General features: G+C 40.3%; 1 protein-coding gene across 4 annotated transcripts in view; it reads right to left on the bottom strand.

Moving 5' to 3' along the window:
• Window positions 1-22341, bottom strand: part of LOC106068013 (metabotropic glutamate receptor-like) — a 287096-nt gene that overhangs the window by 5518 nt on the left and 259237 nt on the right. For 3 of the 4 annotated variants that reach the window (XR_008777756.1, XM_056028023.1, XM_056028024.1), the window contains exon 5: window positions 11320-11515. Coding sequence is in view for 3 of the 4 variants with exons in the window: in XM_056028023.1 (XP_055883998.1) it covers window positions 11320-11515 (196 nt within the window). In the remaining variant the exon portion in view is untranslated. The remainder of the gene's footprint in view (window positions 1-11319; window positions 11516-22341) is intronic. The other variant, XM_056028025.1, reaches the window with a different exon arrangement.

The following is a 22341-nucleotide window of genomic DNA, read 5'->3' as shown; positions in this document are numbered from 1 at the left end:
CTTGAGAACAGCAAGTCTTGAGAACAGCTAGTCTTGAGAACAGCAAGTCTTGAGAACAGCTAGTCTTGAGAACAGCAAGTCTTGAGAACAGCAAGTCTTGAGAACAGCAAGTCTTGAGAACAGCTAGTCTTGAGAACAGCAAGTCTTGAGAACAGCAAGTCTTGAGAACAGCTAGTCTTGAGAACAGCTAGTCTTGAGAACAGCAAGTCTTGAGAACAGCTAGTCTTGAGAACAGCAAGTCTTGAGAACAGCTAGTCTTGAGAACAGCAAGTCTTGAGAACAGCAAGTCTTGAGAACAGCTAGTCTTGAGAACAGCAAGTCTTGAGAACAGCAAGTCTTGAGAACAGCAAGTCTTGAGAACAGCTAGTCTTGAGAACAGCAAGTCTTGAGAACAGCAAGTCTTGAGAACAGAAAGTCTTGAGAACAGAAAGTCTTAAGAAGTCAAAAAGAAAATGAGGTACAGTTTCCTCTCAACGCAGTGTAAGTGCCATGCGTTGAAGTTCGGCCTGAACCGTGAAAAATTCGAACACACAGTGGCCAGTCCTGCACTATGCTATAATAGCCTGTTCATGCCTGAGCAGCCTTCACCACGGGGAGGCGCTGTCATGGCGCCTAACGTGCTACCGAATTTTGCAGACGACTTGCCCCAGCACTCTTACAATGTTTCCATTTCTATCTTTTGGATAGTTGCAAGAGTCTGAAGGTAACTCACAGGCTGCTCGGTAGATGGTGTAAGTCCTACTTGGTGGTGTAAGCCCTACTTGGTGGTGTAAGTCCTACTGGGTGGTGCAAGTCCTACTTGGAGATGTAAGTCCTACTTGGTGGTGTAAGTCCTACTTGGTGGTGTAAGTCCTACTTGTCCTAATTAGTGGTGTAAGTCCTACTTGTTGGTGTAAGTCCTACTTGGTGCTGTAAGCCCTACTTATCCTACTTAGTGGTGTTAGCCCTCTACAACTATGTTACCGTTCACAGCCACATCATTGTTACCAGGATGCCATAGCGTTGGCTTATATCGTGATAGCATGGCCTCCACATCGAAACTGCAGACACTACCATGTGGATCAATGTCAGAGCTGGGAAAATCAATGTCTATTCCACAGGTTGCTCTTCTCGAGTCTACTGTTGCCGTCCATCACTAGATGCAATGGGCGGAAAGGCGTTGATGGTCTCCAGATCTATGCGACGCAAATCGATAAATGAATGCTTTAGGTTGGTGGCATTGGGTCAAATGGTTTCAAGCGAATGTCTTTGGCCATTGCACGACACCAAGGGGGAAAGCGGTTGAAACGTTGAATGTTTTGTCAGCATTATCAGCAAGTCTAGTGGCATAATGCATAAAAGACAGCATCTGCATACGTGTTCTGCTTCTCCATCCATCTACTAGTTTTCTCGCTGGCAAATGTGACAAGTCAAAAGCTTGCTGTCAGAGTCACTCAAACTTATCACAGCATTAATTATTATTTATCATTATTTATTTATTTTATTTTAATTACTTCCCCGTCCTATCCCCAATTTCTTCACCCGCCCCACCTTTTCCTGTTCAGGTTAGACTGAGTCCACAACCTTGGCGGCTTTTTCACTTATCTCCCCTTGACCGATAAACACACAGTCTCTTTGGTCTTACCCGCCGGATGTCTGACGGCCGCAGTTGACACCACCTTGGGTGGAATGCAAGTCACTCTTTCTTCCCTTTCCCCTCCCACGTCTCTCTTTGATCAAAGAGATTAATCGGGTCAACGCGCCTCGTGACACTCCAAGGTGCGACTCTTGTCGGATTCACCCACGTGAGAGATAATCTTTGGTCAATCCCATTTCCTGTTTCCGCCCACCTCTTTCAGGGCCTTTATAAAGCAGAATAGATCAAGCCAGACCCTCTCATTTCTCTATCGCTGTTAATCGAGGCTGGACTATTTCATAAATTCTTACTCTAAGAGGAATACCTGGTGGTAAGCCGAACTTAATCACAAGTTCCATCTTAATTACTTTGTGCATATTTCTCACTGGATTTTATCATGTGTATTTTGCTTATTTCATTTATATTTAATTAGTTCATTGTGTATTTCTCACTGTCGTAAGTAGAAAACATAAACAGGGCATATGTATATATTGTTATAAACCTGGTGGTGGCACAGATGGGGGTAGTGGTGTGTGTGTAGTCAGCCTACGCAAATCGCCCCAGGCCAGCGCTAGACGAGCGGTCAACCGTGACGAGTTACGACTGTCAGCCGAGACGAGTGTCAACACGGCGGTTCGGGAAGGATCGACGGCGGTCCGGGAAGGATCGACGTCGTGAACAGAGCTCAGGAGCGTCACGAGAGTTGTAGTCATCTGACCACCTAGAAACGTCGAGCGGCGTTCTGTCCGGTTCGAGAAGGCCAGTAGGGACCCTATATAAGAGCGGAGGCGACGCAGTCAAGACGGTTGAGAAAAGGGGCTCAATACAGCAAGGTTCACGACAGAAGGTTCAGAAAGGAGGTTTACGACAGAAGGTCCACTACAGTCCGGTCGACTACAGCACAGTTCAGCGGTGTGGTTCTGTACGGAGCATTACGACGGTTCGGTGCGGAGTACTGTCAAGTACAGTTGAGACGGCTGGCGTCTTGATCTTGGTCTGCGATCGAGTCCGACACAACGAGCCTAGTGTGTGAAGTCAGTCCTGAACTGTTGAACCCAGTGCAAGCCCGGAACGAGACGGAGAGGCCAGTGCAAGAGTCGATACGGCGGAACGGCTATTAACAAGAGAGATATTTGTACAGTGTACGTGCTGCCAATTGTACAGTATTGGCTGTTACTTATTCAACTATTAAAGTGTTACGTTACTTTGGAGCCCTGAGTTGTCAAGTTCTTTAAGTTGGTGGTGTATGGTGCAGTTTGCAGAGAGCCTGGATAGTGAGATTCGTAACAATATTTATGTATTGCATTAATCTATTAATGCTACGTTGCTCAATTGATCGTTGATGCAACCATGTATATATTTGTACATCTTATTTTATTTCCTTTATCTTGGCTGACCGCCGTGATAATTTTACTAGCGCACTAATACTGCGTTTAGAAAAGAGATATGAATTATCTCCCCCTTTAGTCATTTTACTCTAACGTGAGTTGCGCCCCTTGAACGGACACCCTCTCCACGCCGACGGTCGTATGTAAACAAACCGTCAAGGTCACTGACCATCGCCCATTTCCCCCCCCCCCTTTTTTTTTCTCTTCCAACTTGTGTTGTTTATTTGAGATTATTATTTCCCTTTTTATGTACATTTTTATATTGCTGCTATCAGCCATCTATTTTCCAAATCCCATTTGTCATCATCTCCCCTTTGTGCTCAAAAGCAATTTTACAATCTGACGAATGCACCTCAGCCGATGCATGAGAGACATGTCCTAACTTGTCTTTATTTATCCGCAGCCTCCCTCAGGTGTCTGCCTATTTACCTGCCTATTTATCGGATCACTCACCTGCCTATGCACTTAGTGCTATTCAGCACTGCATTCCTGCCTATCTTGCTATTGAGTATCATCTACTGCCTACGTGGATCTACTCAACTCTACTACTTGGCGCTATCGGCTCTACTTGCCTGCCCATTCGACTGCCCACCTGTCAACTTATTAGGTACGACGTCCCTATAGACCCAGAGTCTGTTCGAGACGTCATAGCTACTCACTGGACTTATCCTGTCAACTACGCTGCCCACGGCAGATCAGCTCTGCTCGCAGTACCCTAGTGCCCACGGTAGCCGGCCACCCGCCCTACTGTGCCCACTACAGATATCAGAACTTTGGATTGAGACTCCACAAGAACTGTATCATCGGCGTCCCTCTACCCGCTAGAGCGCCACCTCGAGCTGCAGAACCTCAAGCCAGGTCACAGCCAGCTGCGACACAAACGGGACAACCAGCTAAGTTCAGAAGACAAAGTGACATACTCTCTTATTAAGTGCAAGAGTGATGATTAAACCTAGTATTGATTAGAGATAGATGCAAACCCTCCTCCTTTTTATTCTTCTATGTAAATATTTATGTAATTAAATATTCTTCAATTTTAACTTTGTATCTCTCTTTCATTGCTTGTCTCGTTGCGTGCCTGCTCCCGATTTATATGCTGACGGGTTGGTGTGTGATCATTTCAAAAATAATCATCCCCTAGACATTAAACGCGCCAAACACACGTCACACTCCCTAACCTGTGACATAAATATTATCCAGTCTTTTGTATCGTTTCCAACAAGCTCCCTTCTACAGTTTGGTGCAGCTACATTTGTCATTAGGCCAGAGGCATTTCCTGGGCTCACTCTGAAAGTTTCACATATAGACCCAGTGGCGTAGCTAGGGATTTTAAGGCCCGGGGGGGGGGCGCTCTACCTTTTTAAGGGCCGCAGCATTTTGACATTCGACATCATGACATGAGATAAACGGGAATATTTAAGGTCAAAACAAATTTCTGACACTCTTTTTTAGGGGCCGTGAAGGATTTTCAAATTTGGACACCTCTTCCCCTACCCTAGCTAAGCCACTGCACAGACCTTAGTGCTAGCGACATATTTTTTGAAGCTTTTCAAGAGATTTGCACCGCTAGACTGCTCTAGAGACATATTCCATTATGAGACTAGGGCACCAAGTTGGAAATGTAATGCAGAGCGTGAGGATATAAAACGTAATCTATTTGTCTTTTTCACCTATGACTGTAATTAAGTATTTAGCCATTTTAATAATGCCCAAGTGCTATTGGTCATTTCACTGGCCACATAATCCACGCGTTCACTGGAATATGAAATTGTTTCGAAATCCAATAAACCAAAAGTTCACGTGAAATATATTTTTTTTCCGATCGATGCTTATATTCCAAAGGTTCTTATGATATTAAATTGTAAAGGTCAAGGTTATAGTCTGCGGACTGCCCTGCCTCTCCCGTGACCTAGTTATCGTTCCCGCTTCTCCATTACAGTCGTCTACGTCTGAAAGCAACTGTTTAAATAGCTCATCAGTTTCTCCTGTTGGCGCTGGTCCTTCTGTTTATTGTCCATGACTTCCAAGGCCTCTGATTCATTTATTCTCTCTCTCTCTCTCTCTCTCTCTCTCTTTCATTTTTCAACTTCAGACTTTCTTTTTTCTCTAAAACACACCATCTGTTACACTTCATTTAAAAATTAGCCTACTCCCCCCCCCCCCTCAAGATACACTCTATATTTCCTTTGCATTTGTAGATGTTTTTATCTTTGGACTTGAATGACGGACACTGTTGGTCGAATGTTGTAAAACTAGAGTTTGGGCTTGAATGACGGACACTGTTAGTCGAATGTTGTAGAACTAGAGTTTGGGCTTGAATGACGGACACTGTTGGTCGAATGTTGTAAAACTAGAGTTTGGACTTGAATGATGGACACTGTTAGTCGAATGTTGTAAAACTAGAGTTTGGACTTGAATTATGGACACTGTTGGTCGAATGTTGTAAAACTAGAGTTTGGACTTGAATTATGGACACTGTTGGTCGAATGTTGTAAAACTAGAGTTTGGACTTGAATTATGGACACTGTTAGTCGAATGTTGTAAAACTAGAGTTTGGACTTGAATGACGGACACTGTTGGTCGAATGTTGTAAAACTAGAGTTTGGACTTGAATGACGGACACTGTTAGTCGAATGTTGTAAAACTAGAGTTTGGACTTGAATTATGGACACTGTTAGTCGAATGTTGTAGAACTAGAGTTTGGACTTGAATGACGGACACTGTTAGTCGAATGTTGTAAAACTAGAGTTTGGACTTGAATGATGGACACTGTTAGTCGAATGTTGTAAAACTAGAGTTTGGACTTGAAAGATGGACAGTGTTAGTCGAATGTTGTAAAACTAGAGTTTGGACTTGAATGATGGACACTGTTAGTCGAATGTTGTAGAACTAGAGTTTGGACTTGAATGATGGACACTGTTAGTCGAATGTTGTAAAACTAGAGTTTGGACTTGAATGATGGACACTGTTAGTCGAATGTTGTAAAACTAGAGTTTGGACTTGAATGACGGACACTGTTGGTCGAATGTAGTAGAACTAGACTTTGGATAATCAACAAAAATCTAATTCATACTAACCCACACTCTTGCTCTTTGTTTTTTTTTTTCTTTTCTTTTTGTTTCTCTTAAAGAATCGACTTCAATGAACTGCCTCAATAATTAGCAGAGAGAGAGAGAGAGAGATGTCCCATCATTGTTTGATAGCCAATGAACTGCCTCAATAATTAGCAGAGAGAGAGAGAGACAGAGAGATGTCCCATCATTGTTTGATAGCCAATGAACTGCCTCAATAATTAGCAGAGAGAGAGAGAGAGATGTCCCATCATTGTTTGATAGCCAATGAACTGCCTCAATAATTAGCAGAGAGAGAGAGAGAGACAGAGAGATGTCCCATCATTGTTTGATAGCCAATGAACTGCCTCAATAATTAGCAGAGAGAGAGAGAGAGACAGAGAGATGTCCCATCATTGTTTGATAGCCAATGAACTGCCTCAATAATTAGCAGAGAGAGAGAGAGAGACAGAGAGATGTCCCATCATTGTTTGATAGCCAATGAACTGCCTCAATAATTAGCAGAGAGAGAGAGAGACAGAGAGATGTCCCATCATTGTTTGATAGCCAATGAACTGCCTCAATAATTAGCAGAGAGACAGAGAGACAGAGAGACAGAGAGAGAGAGAGAGACAGAGAGATGTCCCATCATTGTTTGATAGCCAATGAACTGCCTCAATAATTAGCAGAGAGACAGAGAGACAGAGAGACAGAGAGAGAGAGAGAGACAGAGAGATGTCCCATCATTGTTTGATAGCCAATGAACTGCCTCAATAATTAGCAGAGAGAGAGACAGAGAGATGTCCCATCATTGTTTGATAGCCAATGAACTGCCTCAATAATTAGCAGAGAGAGAGAGAGAGACAGAGAGATGTCCCATCATTGTTTGATAGCCAATGAACTGCCTCAATAATTAGCAGAGAGAGAGAGAGAGAGACAGAGAGATGTCCCATCATTGTTTGATAGCCAATGAACTGCCTCAATAATTAGCAGAGAGAGAGAGAGACAGAGAGATGTCCCATCATTGTTTGATAGCCAATGAACTGCCTCAATAATTAGCAGAGAGACAGAGAGACAGAGAGACAGAGAGAGAGAGAGAGACAGAGAGATGTCCCATCATTGTTTGATAGCCAATGAACTGCCTCAATAATTAGCAGAGAGACAGAGAGACAGAGAGAGAGAGAGAGAGACAGAGAGATGTCCCATCATTGTTTGATAGCCAATGAACTGCCTCAATAATTAGCAGAGAGAGAGACAGAGAGATGTCCCATCATTGTTTGATAGCCAATGAACTGCCTCAATAATTAGCAGAGAGAGAGAGAGACAGAGAGATGTCCCATCATTGTTTGATAGCCAATGAACTGCCTCAATAATTAGCAGAGAGAGAGAGAGACAGAGAGATGTCCCATCATTGTTTGATAGCCAATGAACTGCCTCAATAATTAGCAGAGAGAGAGAGAGAGATGTCCCATCATTGTTTGATAGCCAATGAACTGCCTCAATAATTAGCAGAGAGAGAGAGAGACAGAGAGATGTCCCATCATTGTTTGATAGCCAATGAACTGCCTCAATAATTAGCAGAGAGAGAGAGAGAGACAGAGAGACAGAGAGAGAGAGAGAGACAGAGAGATGTCCCATCATTGTTTGATAGCCAATGAACTGCCTCAATAATTAGCAGAGAGAGAGAGAGACAGAGAGATGTCCCATCATTGTTTGATAGCCAATGAACTGCCTCAATAATTAGCAGAGAGAGAGAGAGACAGAGAGATGTCCCATCATTGTTTGATAGCCAATGAACTGCCTCAATAATTAGCAGAGAGAGAGACAGAGAGATGTCCCATCATTGTTTGATAGCCAATGAACTGCCTCAATAATTAGCAGAGAGAGAGAGAGACAGAGAGACAGAGAGAGAGAGAGAGACAGAGAGATGTCCCATCATTGTTTGATAGCCAATGAACTGCCTCAATAATTAGCAGAGAGAGAGAGAGACAGAGAGATGTCCCATCATTGTTTGATAGCCAATGAACTGCCTCAATAATTAGCAGAGAGAGAGACAGAGAGATGTCCCATCATTGTTTGATAGCCAATGAACTGCCTCAATAATTAGCAGAGAGAGAGAGAGACAGAGAGACAGAGAGAGAGAGAGAGAGACAGAGAGATGTCCCATCATTGTTTGATAGCCAATGAACTGCCTCAATAATTAGCAGAGAGACAGAGAGACAGAGAGATGTCCCATCATTGTTTGATAGCCAATGAACTGCCTCAATAATTAGCAGAGAGAGAGAGAGACAGAGAGATGTCCCATCATTGTTTGATAGCCAATGAACTGCCTCAATAATTAGCAGAGAGACAGAGAGACAGAGAGAGAGAGAGACAGAGAGACAGAGAGATGTCCCATCATTGTTTGATAGCCAATGAACTGCCTCAATAATTAGCAGAGAGACAGAGAGACAGAGAGACAGAGAGAGAGAGAGACAGAGAGACAGAGAGATGTCCCATCATTGTTTGATAGCCAATGAACTGCCTCAATAATTAGCAGAGAGACAGAGAGACAGAGAGACAGAGAGAGAGAGAGACAGAGAGACAGAGAGACAGAGAGAGAGAGAGACAGAGAGAGAGAGAGACAGAGAGACAGAGAGATGTCCCATCATTGTTTGATAGCCAATGGCATGTATAGGCTGTGAAGCACGAACTAGTGGTGCTGAGGATGTTTCACGTGGGAAGCGTCCACAGTTGAATTGTGGGCAAGAAATCTCGTTTTGGGGAATTGACCTCATGGTTAGAGAAGCAGTAGTCGCCATGTTCTTGAAGCGCATGGATGTGTAATACATTGAGTTGTAATAAGAAGTGATCATGATTTTGAAATGAGAGGACGCATCAAGATTTATTGTAAGAAGTATAAACAGATGTGTGCTTATTGTGCTTAATATATTATTGGATTATTATTAGAGAATTTCTTGTATTCATTGATGGCTGGACTTGTCAGTATGATAGTATTTTATGTCCAATAAATGTCATCTGCTATTCAAGCGTCCATTTCTGAATCTCCATGTTAGTTGTGCTACTATAATAATAATAATAATTTATTTATAAAGCACTGTTAGCAAACAAAATGTAGGCTCAAGGCGCTGTAACAACATTACAAACAAAAACACGAGAGCTAAAATGACAGTTAATCTAAAAAAGTTTAAAACATAGGTCTTAATGTTCTTCTTAAAAGTGGTGTAGCATGTTGTCTGTCTGAGATCAGTGGGGAGTGAGTTCCAAACCTTTGGTCCGTGAACTGAAAAAGAACGCAGACCGTAGCTTTTGAGGGAGAAACGTATAGATACAGAACTCTTTTAGTAACCATACGCGACAACCAGTAATACAACAGTATTCAAGGGAATGAGACCATCTTTCATTTCTGCATAGTAGACATCTTATACATAAATAAATGTCACACAATATGCACATTACAAGAGAGTAAATGAATCGGAGACGTAAAGTATGTTTAGAATCTAAATTTACCGAATGAATGGTTTTGTATTTTCGAAAATAGTGTTTCGTAGATAATGTTTAATTATTTTGTATACAAGAAAAGCTTTTTGCCGAAGAGAAGATTGCAGAGATAGCTGTATCTTACTCCATCCAGCAAGAAGGTGAAAGAGCGGGGCGCTGCGGCGTCAAAGGTTCTCCTTGTTATGGAGAGAGAGTGTGTGTGTGTCTATGGTGACGGTTGGCAGCGGTTAGTGACTGATTGTGAATGATGCAACATAGGTGACCATGTCGTCATTTGGTGGTAGTGAGGGGAGACAACTCTAGAACGTGAGACTAAAAGGTTGTGTTAGGGTTGAGTTAGACTTTGTTTAGAATATTATGACTAAAGTCTACTACATTTATTTCATTGGATCACAAGTTGATTTTGCCTACATTATAAATAAAGGTATATTAGTATTGTTCACAAGTTATTTGTAGTTTTATTAGTTAAGATATATTACGCCTACAACGGTTTAGTTGTCTACCAGCAGTTTGGTGCTAAGGGTCAACGAACGGTCACAACACTCCTGCGATGTGAGAATCAGAAATTCTTCGCCTGGTGTCAAAACGCCTTCTTTTTTTTTTTCCTCGTAGAAAAAAAAAGTGGTGGTAGGGTCGATATTGAAATGTTTTCTTGCAATAAGAAAATCGCAGATCAGAGTGTAACAAAGAATAAGGCAAGACTGACCAGTAGCCTACTATTTACCTTTGTAGTTTTATCGTAGATCAGAGTGTAACAAAGAAAAAGGCAAGACTGACCAATAGCCTACTATTTACCTTTGTAGTTTTATCGTAGATCAGAGTGTAACAAAGAATAAGGCAAGACTGACCAGTAGCCTACTATTTACCTTTGTAGTTTTATCACAGGAATGTCCGTCAACATACTAATGTACACACCAGTCTGGAGAGAGAATTTATCCATTCTGAGGCGAGAATCGAGTGAGCGGAAAGTTTAGAAATGTTTTCTTGCCAACGTTGAAGTCTTATACTGTCGCTGACGCCGCTCGCGAAAACATTTTAAAAGTCTCTTATTATAAAATTAAACGACTTCACCTAATTAAAATATTTTACTTTATAACATTTGTAATAATCACTTTTTACTTACATTGATAACTAATTAAATACAACTTTTTAAATGTCTTTTATTCATTACTAGATAATAAAAAACCTGCTTCAACCCTGCCCTACATTTGTGTCATGACCTCGCTCCACCTTCGAGAGTTTGAAAAACGTCGACTAGATTAATTTATGTTAAAATTAATTAACATTTGTTATGCTTTGATCTTTTCACAGTGCTTACATTATGGCATATGCCTAGATTTAATGATCTAATCAAAGTACATTTCAATGTGCTTCAATCAAAGTACATTTCAATGTGCTTCAATCAAAGTACATTTCAATGTGCTTCAATCAAAGTACATTTCAATGTGCTTCCATTATTGTCTATGCCTAGATCTTGTCAAAGTATATCTCAATGTGCTTACATCATTTAATATGCCTAGATGATAGATCTAGTCAAAGTACATTTCGATGTGCTTACATCATGGTTCATGCCTAGATCTAGTCAAAGTACATTTCAAAGTGCTTACACCATTGTCCATGGCTAGATGTATTCGAAGTACATTTCTTAGGAAGGCTTGCGCGATAAAAACATTTTAAAAGGCAATAAAAACATTTTTTTTTGCCTAGACCTAATTGAAGTACTTTTCTTAGCAACTAAATAAGAGGGGAAAAAAATAAAAATAACCTTCATTACCGCTATGATTGTTCCCCATTGCTGTGGACGCCGTGGGGGCCATTTTGTAGCTGGCAGAGTTCATAGTCAACTTCCGGACATTCTTCTGAGGCTGGAAGACAATTATATACACTTTGGGTAGGAATAGGCACAGTAGGGCCACACTAGCACTCAGACTGATTGACACACACAGTGTTGTAATTTGTATCTGAGGAAAAAGAAATGACCTCATTATATATCAATGGCTTTCTAATGGACACGACGTATTGGACTAGAATAAAGGTGTGCCGGACATTTGTGTTTGTCCTTACTCAAAGTACAGCCGATTGTTTCCATTGAATCCCACTGGGACCCTATCATTTGGATTGAACTAACTAGCTCATCCAAAGTAGACACAGTTGTGCCTTGTTCGGAATCAATAGCAAGATTCGAATGTAAACCTACTCATAGTGCTTTCAAAACTTCGCTCTTTTCTTTTCCTTTTTTTTTAAAAATTGTTTTTCGTTGTGTTCTATTTCGATCTTTTACTTTTTAATTTCTTTTTAATTGTTTAATATCTGTTCTTATCTTCAATGTTAATACAAAGTTATTAGTCTTACACAGTAAGAAAATGCTTCCACTACGTTTCTGAGTACAAAAACAATTTAAACTTTACAGTAAAAAAATTGTTTGGTCAATGGATCTCATTCACCAATCGTAAACAAACAACATTTAGCCACGTGATTGATAAAACAATGAAAATTACGTATCACGTGACAGCCTTTATGGATTGTGTAATTTGTATAGAAGATATAGAGAACCACGTGGCAAAATGTTGTTTGGTTTACGATTGGCGAATAGGCCAATTCTTGATAGAACGAAATGATTGGGATTTGGAAAGAACTCTAAAACAAAACGTTGTCTCCACTTGTGGAGATCCATACACACTGCCAGGTGCTTCCTAGTAGTTGGTCAAGAAGTGACACAAGGAAAACGTTCATGAAGAGCAGGGAAAGAGGACAGGAGGGGTGCCAGCTCCTTAGATTTACTCTTGGTTCTCTCGCTTGGGGATTGTCTGCTTACAGTTTCGAAGATTAACTCTTGGTTCTCTCGCTTAGGGATTGTCTGGTTACAGTTTCGAAGATTTACTTTTGGTTCTCTCGCTTAGGGATTGTCTGGTTACAGTTTCGAAGATTTACTTTTGGTTCTCTCGCTTAGGGATTGTCTGGTTACAGTTTCGAAGATTTACTTTTGGTTCTCTCGCTTAGGGATTGTCTGCTTACAGTTTCGAAGATTTACTTTTGGTTCTCTCGCTTGGGGATTGTCTGGTTACAGTTTCGAAGATTTACTTTTGGTTCTCTCGCTTGGGGATTGTCTGGTTACAGTTTCGAAGATTTACTTTTGGTTCTCTCGCTTAGGGATTGTCTGGTTACAGTTTCGAAGATTTACTTTTGGTTCTCTCGCTTAGGGATTGTCTGGTTACAGTTTCGAAGATTTACTCTTGGTTCTCTCGCTTAGGGATTGTCTGGTTACAGTTTCGAAGATTTACTTTTGGTTCTCTCGCTTGGGGATTGTCTGGTTACAGTTTTTTTCGAAGATGTCTCCCCCTGAAGAATTTTTTTACCAAACGTATGCTTGAGGAGCACAGAAAGATATCCACCATGAGAAATCTTTCCGACTAAGTCTTAGAAAGGTCTCAAGGTTTCAGCCCTAAGAGGGACATTAACAAAACAATCAGGCAGTTAGGCGAGCTAAAGGAAGAGCGCATGTAAACCATTTCTTATGTATACCTATCAATCCCCCCCCCCGAAATACAATCCCCCCTCCGACCAAGGGGAGGGTGTGTGAAATTTATACCAGTAGTAATGTATACCTGTAGTAATGTATACCAATAGCATTGGCGTAGCCGTGGGAGGTGGAGAGGGTTCGGGGTTAAACCCCCTCCTCCTCGAATTAAAAACTTTTGACCAGACAGATCGACAAACAGAGTGAGTTTTTATAAGTTTTGCACTAAAAGTCTCTTTGAAATTGTCGGGTATTTAAATAGTTTAAGTACTAAACACTCTTGGCTTACTTGATAGAATACACTTGGTCCTACGTGTCTGCTTTGCCTATTGAATGTTGTGTTTGTAAGTCTGTTGGTAGCTCACAATGAATAAGAAGACGATATCAACATTGTTTTATTGATTCAAGTTTCATTAATCCATCAAATATCTGAACATATCTTTGGAAATTTAAGAGTACTCCGCCCTACACACGCATGCAGCATATATCCACTCACCTCTACCTCACCCTACACACGCATGCAGCATATATCCAGTCACCTCTACCTCACCTACACACGCATGCAGCATATATCCAGTCACCTCTACCTCACCTACACACGCATGCAGCATATATCCAGTCACCTCTACCTCACCTACACACGCATGCAGCATATATATAGTCACCTCTACCTCACCTACACACGCATGCAGCATATATCCAGTCACCTCTACCTCACCCTACACACGCATGCAGCATATATCCAGTCACCTCTACCTCACCCTACACACGCATGCAGCATATATCCACTCACCTCTACCTCACCCTACACACGCATGCAGCATATATCCACTCACCTCTACATCACCTACACACGCATGCAGCATATATCCAGTCACCTCTACCTCACCCTACACACGCATGCAGCATATATCCAGTCACCTCTACCTCACCCTACACACGCATGCAGCATATATCCAGTCACCTCTACCTCACCCTACACACGCATGCAGCATATATCCACTCACCTCTACCTCACTCTACACACGCATGCAGCATATATCCAGTCACCTCTACCTCACCCTACACACGCATGCAGCATATATCTAGTCACCTCTACTTCACCTACACACGCATGCAGCATATATCCAGTCACCTCCAGGTCACTAAACGAGAAGCAAACGCAATGATTTAACTACATTTTGCTGGCGCTGTGCCCAAGTCCCGGGGGGGCTCCATTTTATTTTTTTTTCATTTCACAGCTGATGTGTCTTTGAGATAGAGAGACAGAGAATTTGTTCAAGTCTAGATTCCAAGGTGTCACATAGTCTCAGTGTATGAGGTGGAAGAACGAAGATGACCAATGATAAGTTAGAAAATAAATGTCACAACTTAGTACATGTACATTTCTATGTCTCACTAGAAGATGCACACTGAACTGATACTGTACTAGTACTGCACTGGTACTGCACTGGTACTGAACTGGTACTGTACTGGTACTGTACTGGTACTGTACTGGTACTGAACTGGTACTGTACTAATAGTGAACTGGTACTGTACTGGTACTGAAGTTGAACTGGTACTGAACTGGTACTGCACTGGTACTGAACTGGTACTGCACTGGTACTGAACTTGTACTGCACTGGTACTGAACTTGTATTGAACTGGTACTACTTATTTCATGCTCCTTTTTTCAAAGTAAGACTAAATAGAGATATCCGTTCTTTGAATGTCCCATTTTGAACCTAAAATTAGCTAAAATGTAAGTTATGGTATCTATCTATCTAGCTAGTCAGTATAACTTACCACATGACTACCCTTTTGTCTGACTATCTGTGTTCTCTGCCTATCAAGTCAATATAACTTAGATTGTGTCTGTCTATCTATCTAGCCAGTATAACAAACAAAAAACTTAATACATGTGGATCCAGATCTATGTATCACACCAAGATCTGTACTTATATTTAAATATATGGAGCGTAAATTGTATTGATCACGAGGAATGAATTCTCTTCATCAACATTTTCCATTGGTCCACTTGACGCTCTCAGCACGCATCCAATATTTGATTCAGGACAACATCACCATTCATTGACTGCTGGAAATCATTCACTGCCCCCCCCCCCAACCACCATCCAATTTTACTTTATTTGTTAGAGTCAAATAATTGTCTACGTAGCACTACTACAACCACCAATACCATCACTACTAACCAATACCATCACTAGCACTAATACCATCACTACCACTAATACCATTACTACCGACAGTACAATCACTGCTGATAATACAACTACTGCCACTAATACTGCGATTATTACTAATACCGTTACTTCTACTAATACTATCATTACCATTAAAACCATCACTAGTGACAATACCATCACAGCTAACATTATAATCACTACTATCAATACCATCTCTACCACTAATACCATTTCTACCACTAATATTTTCTATACCATTTATACCATCCCTAGTGATAATACAATCACTGCCGACATTATAATCACTACTACAAATTCCATCAATATCGTCACCACTACAGACACAATCACTGCCAACAATCATAATCGCTGTCACCAATACTATCACTATCACCAATATCATCACTGTCACCATTACCATCACTATCATCAATGTAATCGCCATTACTAATACTATCACTATTATTTATACCTTACTGTCACCAATACAATCACTGACACTAAAACCATCACTACCGATAACACTACGGTTGCTATCAGTACCATCACTATAGGACAACCACTATAGGACAACCACTATGGGACAACCACTATAGAACCATCACTATAGGACCACCACTATAGGACAATCACTATAGGACCACCACTATAGGAACATCACTATAGGACCACCACTATAGGTCAATCACTATAGGACCATCACTATAGGACCACCACTATAGGACAATCACTATATTATATAAGATAAGATCACTATAGGACAACCACTATAGGACAACCACTATAGGACCATCACTATAGGACCACCACTATAGGACCATCACTATAGGACCATTACTATATTATATAAGATAAGATCACAATAGGACCACCACTATAGGACAATCACTATAGGACCATCACTATAGGACCACCACTATAGGACAACCACTATAGGACCACCACTATAGGACAATCACTATAGGACCATCACTATAGGACCACCACTATAGGACAATCACTATATTATATAAGATAAGATCACTATAGGACAACCACTATAGGACAACCACTATAGGACCATCACTATAGGACCACCACTATAGGACCATCACTATAGGACCATCACTATAGGACAACCACTATAGAACCATCACTATAGGACCACCACTATAGGACAACCACTATATTATATAAGATAAGATCACTATAGGACCACCACTATAGGACAATCACTATAGGACCATCACTATAGGACCACCACTATAGGACAATCACTATATTATATAAGATAAGATCACTATAGGACAACCACTATAGGACCACCACTATAGGACCATCACTATAGGACCATCACTATAGGACAATCACTATATTATATAAGATAAGATCACTATAGGACAACCACTATAGGACCACCACTATAGGACCATCACTATAGGACCACCACTATAGGACCATCACTATAGGACCACCACTATAGGACCATTACTATAAGACCACCACTATAGGACCACCACTTTAGGACCATTACTATAGGACAACCACTATAGGACCACCACTATAGTACCATCACTATAGGACCACCACTATAGGACCACCACTATAGGACCACCACTATAGTACCATCACTATAGGACCACCACTATAGGACCACCACTATAGGACCATCACTATAGGACCATCACTAATAAGAACCAAACACACTTCTTCCTTACATTTGGTTCAATACACTTGCATACAAAGATGTCAGACTAGAACACGGACTGCGCTGAATAATAACCAGGAAGGAGGCAATACAAAGTTTGTGTTAGGTTGAAGCATCCCTACCCAAATGAAATTCCCCCCACCCATCACGGGGTGTGTGGAATTTCGGGACATATTTTTTTGCTTTGATTTTGTTTATCTTAGGTGACATCTTAATGTTAAAACAACACTTTCCCCAGCGCAGCCAAGGGGAGGGGTTTAAGTTTTAAACACCCCTCCAGGGGTTTTGAGGTTAAAACCCCCATTTATACATATAATTCTCTTCATGGCTCAACAGTTTGGACACCAAGAAGTAAAGGAAAGATCACTCTTTTATTTCTGCAAGTCGGACTAGAGTTACCTCACGGAAAAAATAGGGGGGGGGAGAACAAGTAGTATTCACCTGTCACTAAATAGCAGGGCCGGACTTAACCATTGTAACCAAGACGTCATGGAAAGATCACACTTTTATTTATTTCTACCCCACGTAACTTTAGCGGCGAAAGAGAAAGAGGGCGGGGGGAAGAACAAGTAATCTACTCTGTATTCACCCGTCAGTAAATAGCAGGGGCGGAATTAACCATTGTGGGGAACTATGCTAAACGGATTTTGCAGGGCCAAGTTTGCGAAGGGATACGGATAATAAGTGAAAATTAAGAGTTTGTATTAGAAACTAAATTCGTCTTTGCATTACTTGCGTGTAACGATGTCATACAGTATATCATACAAATTTCATTTCCTACATAGATCACGCTCAATAGCAAAAATTACCAAATGCTTTAATCTATCTACGAGAATTGTTGACCTCATTAGTTTGAGGCGCGAGAAGCTTTTCCATATTGAATGACACCCCAAAATGACAATTTTTGTCTATATAATTCAGGAGATTTGTATGAGTTTTCAAAAAGTTTTAATAATTTCCGGAGATTTCTAGGACTTTTTCGAATATTTTGCAATTTCAGGAGATTTCCAGGAGCTCCTGGTAAATCAGGTTGCAACCCCATCCATAGAGTTTTGAGTTTAAAAAAAGCTAAAACCCACCTCTTTAATATAAAATTTAATTAAAATACACAAAAGTCTTAATTCTATGAGGGTAGCCAAGGGGGGTTTTGAGTTTTACCCCCCTTTGCTCCAGAGGGTTTAAAAACCCCAACAGATCGTTTTGACTTTTCGATGTAAAATCTTTTTAAGTAAACTGCAGTCACCAAAATTCCACGAGCGTAGCCAAGAGGGGTTACAAATTTCTACCAGTCGCTGGGCTTCATTAATAAAGTGCAGAAGTACAAAAGCCATCTGCCTAAATTGAGAAAAGGCTAAATGTAGTTCAACTAAGATGGAGTAGGATATAGAGATCGGGTCTCAATCAAGGAAATCTTTTACCGAACTGGGAGTCGACCACTTAGTGAGGTTGTGACAGAGCGTCGCATGAGGTTTGAGGGACATGTTCTCCGACAAAATGAATGACGTATACTAAGAGTTGCGATGACATGGAGGCCAGCCACTACGCGAGGAAAACGCAAAATGGACGTTCTTGTAAAACTTGGCGCCAAACTTTCATTGAGGACATCAGAGCAGAGGACACCAGGTGGGAAGAGGCTTGAGACATTGCCAGAGTTGATATTAGCTTTGTAAAAACAATAGGACAAATAGAGTTTTTGTTACAAACTCATACGTTACCCCTGAGTCTCATTTGAAATATATATACTGTAAGATTAATTTCCCTTTTTGATATTGTTATGACTCTACATTGCGCGTTGGCATTAGGTGTGAGACTGCGCACGAGGAGACACATGAGAGGGACAGAAAATAAGTGTGGAAGTCAAAAGATGGCTGATGTAAACAAGTGTTGTTATTATTCGAATGTGTAATTGTTATCCGACTATTAGTCTATTATTAAATTGCTGTTTTTATCTATCACTTTCGTTGAGGTTCTTTGGGCTCGCTGTTGGCAGAGTTACAGCAATATCAAACAAAATTAATTAGTTAACACTATTTAATTAACTAATTTGTTGTTGTTGTTTTTTTATTGATTGATGTTATTTTAGGAGGAATGAATAGTTGTGCACAATTGAACTAGATCCGTGAATGGGAGAAATAACGTGTTCAAAATGTGTGCAAGACACAAACAGAATGAGTAGAAGCCTCGCCTACAAATTCTACTTCACTTTGAAACCGAGCTAAATAGAAAAATACTTTTAAAAACATGGAGGAAGAGCTCCACATTTACAAATATCCCTTTCCCTTTTAGATATTAAAATAATTAATTACCAATGATTAATATAGTAATTGGTTATTTTAAAATTGATTCATGTTTTGTTTGGTACAATAAACAATTGTGTAATGTTTCAACTTGATCCGAGATTGAGTGTGGGAGCAATAACGTGTGCAATTATCTAAGGGGATAAAACCCCAAATATTTAATTTCAATACTGAAGGATTAATTTCCCTTTTAGGTATCAAACAAAATTATTAATCAACAGTAATTAATTAAATAACTTCGCTATTTTAAAATAACTTATATGTTAATACAATCTAGGCCTTGACCTTTTTGTGGTAAGGTAAGCCTTTCAACCTTGACCTTTTTGTTGTAAGGTCAGCCTTTCAACCTTGCAAACACACGCTCACAACATAGTGCACTTCCTACAGAGGCGACCATTGACTTACTTGAGAAAATGTCAGGTAACAAGATGAGAAAACAAAATGTCAGGTGACATTATGGAAAACAAAATGTCAGGTAAAAATATGGAAAACAAAGGGTCAAGTAACATTATGGAAAACATAATGTCAGGTAAAAATATGGAAAACAAAGGGTCAGGTAACATTATGGAAAACAAAATGAACACACACAGATACACATCAAGTATCTACTGGCTTGGGGAGGAACATGTTTAAGCCCTCCTTTCCCCCTTCATTTTTTCCCATGTTCGTTATCGCCCCCCCCCCTTCTCCAGAAGGTCGGGCCGAAGAATCTGAAGCAATACGTCGCGGCTTTACTGCCTTTCCCTCGTCTTCTCTTTAATAGCCAAACTGACCGTCTTGGCTACCTCTGGTCGTTCTACGAGCCCTGGCCTCGGAGAAGGTTGACGGGGCGAAGACTGGGCGATGTTAATACATTCCAAGCCGGGCTATTGATTTCATGTCAACGGTAAAAGCCAGATATAGGGTGGTGGGGGTGGCGACGGATGGGGGGAGAGGGGCAGGCGAAAGGATGAAAAAAAACAAACTGAAAACATTTCAAACTTTCTATTTAGAGAGATCTAAGAACAGTCGAGAATACAAGTAGTAAGAGTCTTCCTTTCAGATCTATAGACAGGGCCGGTCTTACAGGTTGCGGGGCCCTAAGCGAAACGGATTGCGCGGGGCCTAATTTGGGTTGTGATAAGGATAATAAGTGAAAATTAGGATTTTGTATTAAAAAATAAAGTCGTCTTTGCATTGTATTTATACTTTTACTTAGTACAAAATCACAGTCAAATTAACTTTACATTTACTTTACAGTAGATAGTAGTTTTCCGACAAAAAGCTGATAAAATTTCAGATCTGCCTTTTAGACTAGCAAAATGTCACGTTGTGTTGTTTTGTTTCCTAAGAGGTGGAGATAGATTTAGATCTATATGTGTTGGCCAGTGACTATAAAAGTAAATGAAGTATTAAAACTTCTCATTTTGGTTAAAATTCAGCTTAATATTACATTTTATTAAATGAAAGCTGACTATGCCGTTTTTTCTTAATCGCGAGTAGGATTGGCGTTGTCCATATTGAATGACACCCCGAAATGACAATTTTGTCATTTTTAAGGAGATTCGCATCCGTTTAAAGAAAATTTTAATAATTTCAGGAGATTTTCATGACTTTTTCTTATATTTTATAATTTCAGAATTCAAGGAATGCTTTAATAATAAGTTAAAATGGTTTAATTTAATAAATTACACCTAGAAATCGCTTCGCAGGGCCTATGAAATAGCGTGGCCCACTGCGGCCGCATAGGTTGCAGTGGCCTCTAACCGGCCCTGTCTATAGAGCAGCTGTACATTCTATTTTTAGTTTATGTATAAGTCATAAAAGAATGCATTATAAAATCTATTTTTAGTTTATACTATATCATAAAGAATACAATGTATGATCTATTTTTCAGTTTACATCATTACAGTAAGAGCCAGTTTTATTAACAAACTTTATTTTTCATATTTTCATATTTAACATATATATATATATATATATATATATATATATATATATATTTAACAAAAATATATCATATATATATATATATATATATATATGATATATTTACCAAACTTATAATCCTCTTTATACAAAATTCATAAGCCAATAAAATCAAACAGGTTGTTAAAATTCTATTTGGTGGTGTGGTTGCGGATAGTGGCAGTAGTGTGCGTGTAGTCAGCCGACACGAATCTCCCCAGGCCAGCGGTAAACGAGCTTTCAACCGTGACGAGTGGCGACGGTCAACCGCGAAGGCTAGCGAAGTTTCAAGAAACATCAAAATTGAACACTACTCAAGCCAGTCCCGCCAGATACGGTCATGGGATCAACTAGGAAAAACGAGTGACACTCCGTCTGGTTGTAGGGGGCCTCTAGGGATGCTATATAAGAGCGAAGGTGTCAGAGTCAAGTCACTTCTTCTTGCCTCGCAACTTTACAAGTTTGAGTCGAAGTCAGAGTCAAGAACCAGTCCAGTGTAAAGTCGGTCCGGAGCAGACAATTGAGCACAGGTCCAGGATAAGGCGGAGAGCCATTGGGGTTTGCTCCAGAGCTACAGTGTTGGTACGTCAGAGTGGTTATCTACGGGGAAACTTTTGTACAGCCACTTTTACGTTGTAGCCAATTCTACACTACTGGCTGTGATTTATTGGACATTCAAGTCTTACATTACTTTAGAGCCCTGAGCTGTCTTTGCATTGTGTCGTGTGTTGCAGTGTGCGCAGAGAGCCTGGGGATTAAGTCGTTGCAATAATATGTGAAGTACTCATTCCAGGACTCAGAAAAGCAGCCATTTAAAGCCTACATTTTTAAAGTACTAACAACAAATATCCATATCACTGCCCTCTTCAACAAAGCATTAAAACAAGCAAAGTAAAATACGTTACTTTAAACGAAAAACAAAAACGAACAAAACAAGGTTACAAAGAAAGTTTGTGTGGAAACACAAACTCAAAATCGGCCTCCGAAGGCAAAAAGCAGGTTTTAATATTTTCAGAAAGAATATCAGAAAGAAATTCTATCAAAAGCAAATGGCAGAGAAGAATGGAGAAAGAAGGTTGACAGATCTTGAGTGGTACCCAAATAGTCCAGCAGACCAAGGGATAGGTGAAAGTGAAGGTGATATTAGATGTGA

The sequence above is a fragment of the Biomphalaria glabrata genome, chromosome 4 (genome assembly GCF_947242115.1).
Source record: "Biomphalaria glabrata chromosome 4, xgBioGlab47.1, whole genome shotgun sequence".
In the NCBI taxonomy this organism is placed as follows: domain Eukaryota; kingdom Metazoa; phylum Mollusca; class Gastropoda; family Planorbidae; genus Biomphalaria; species Biomphalaria glabrata.
Note: the sequence above shows the minus strand (reverse complement) of the source record. Positions and strands in the feature narration are given on the sequence as shown.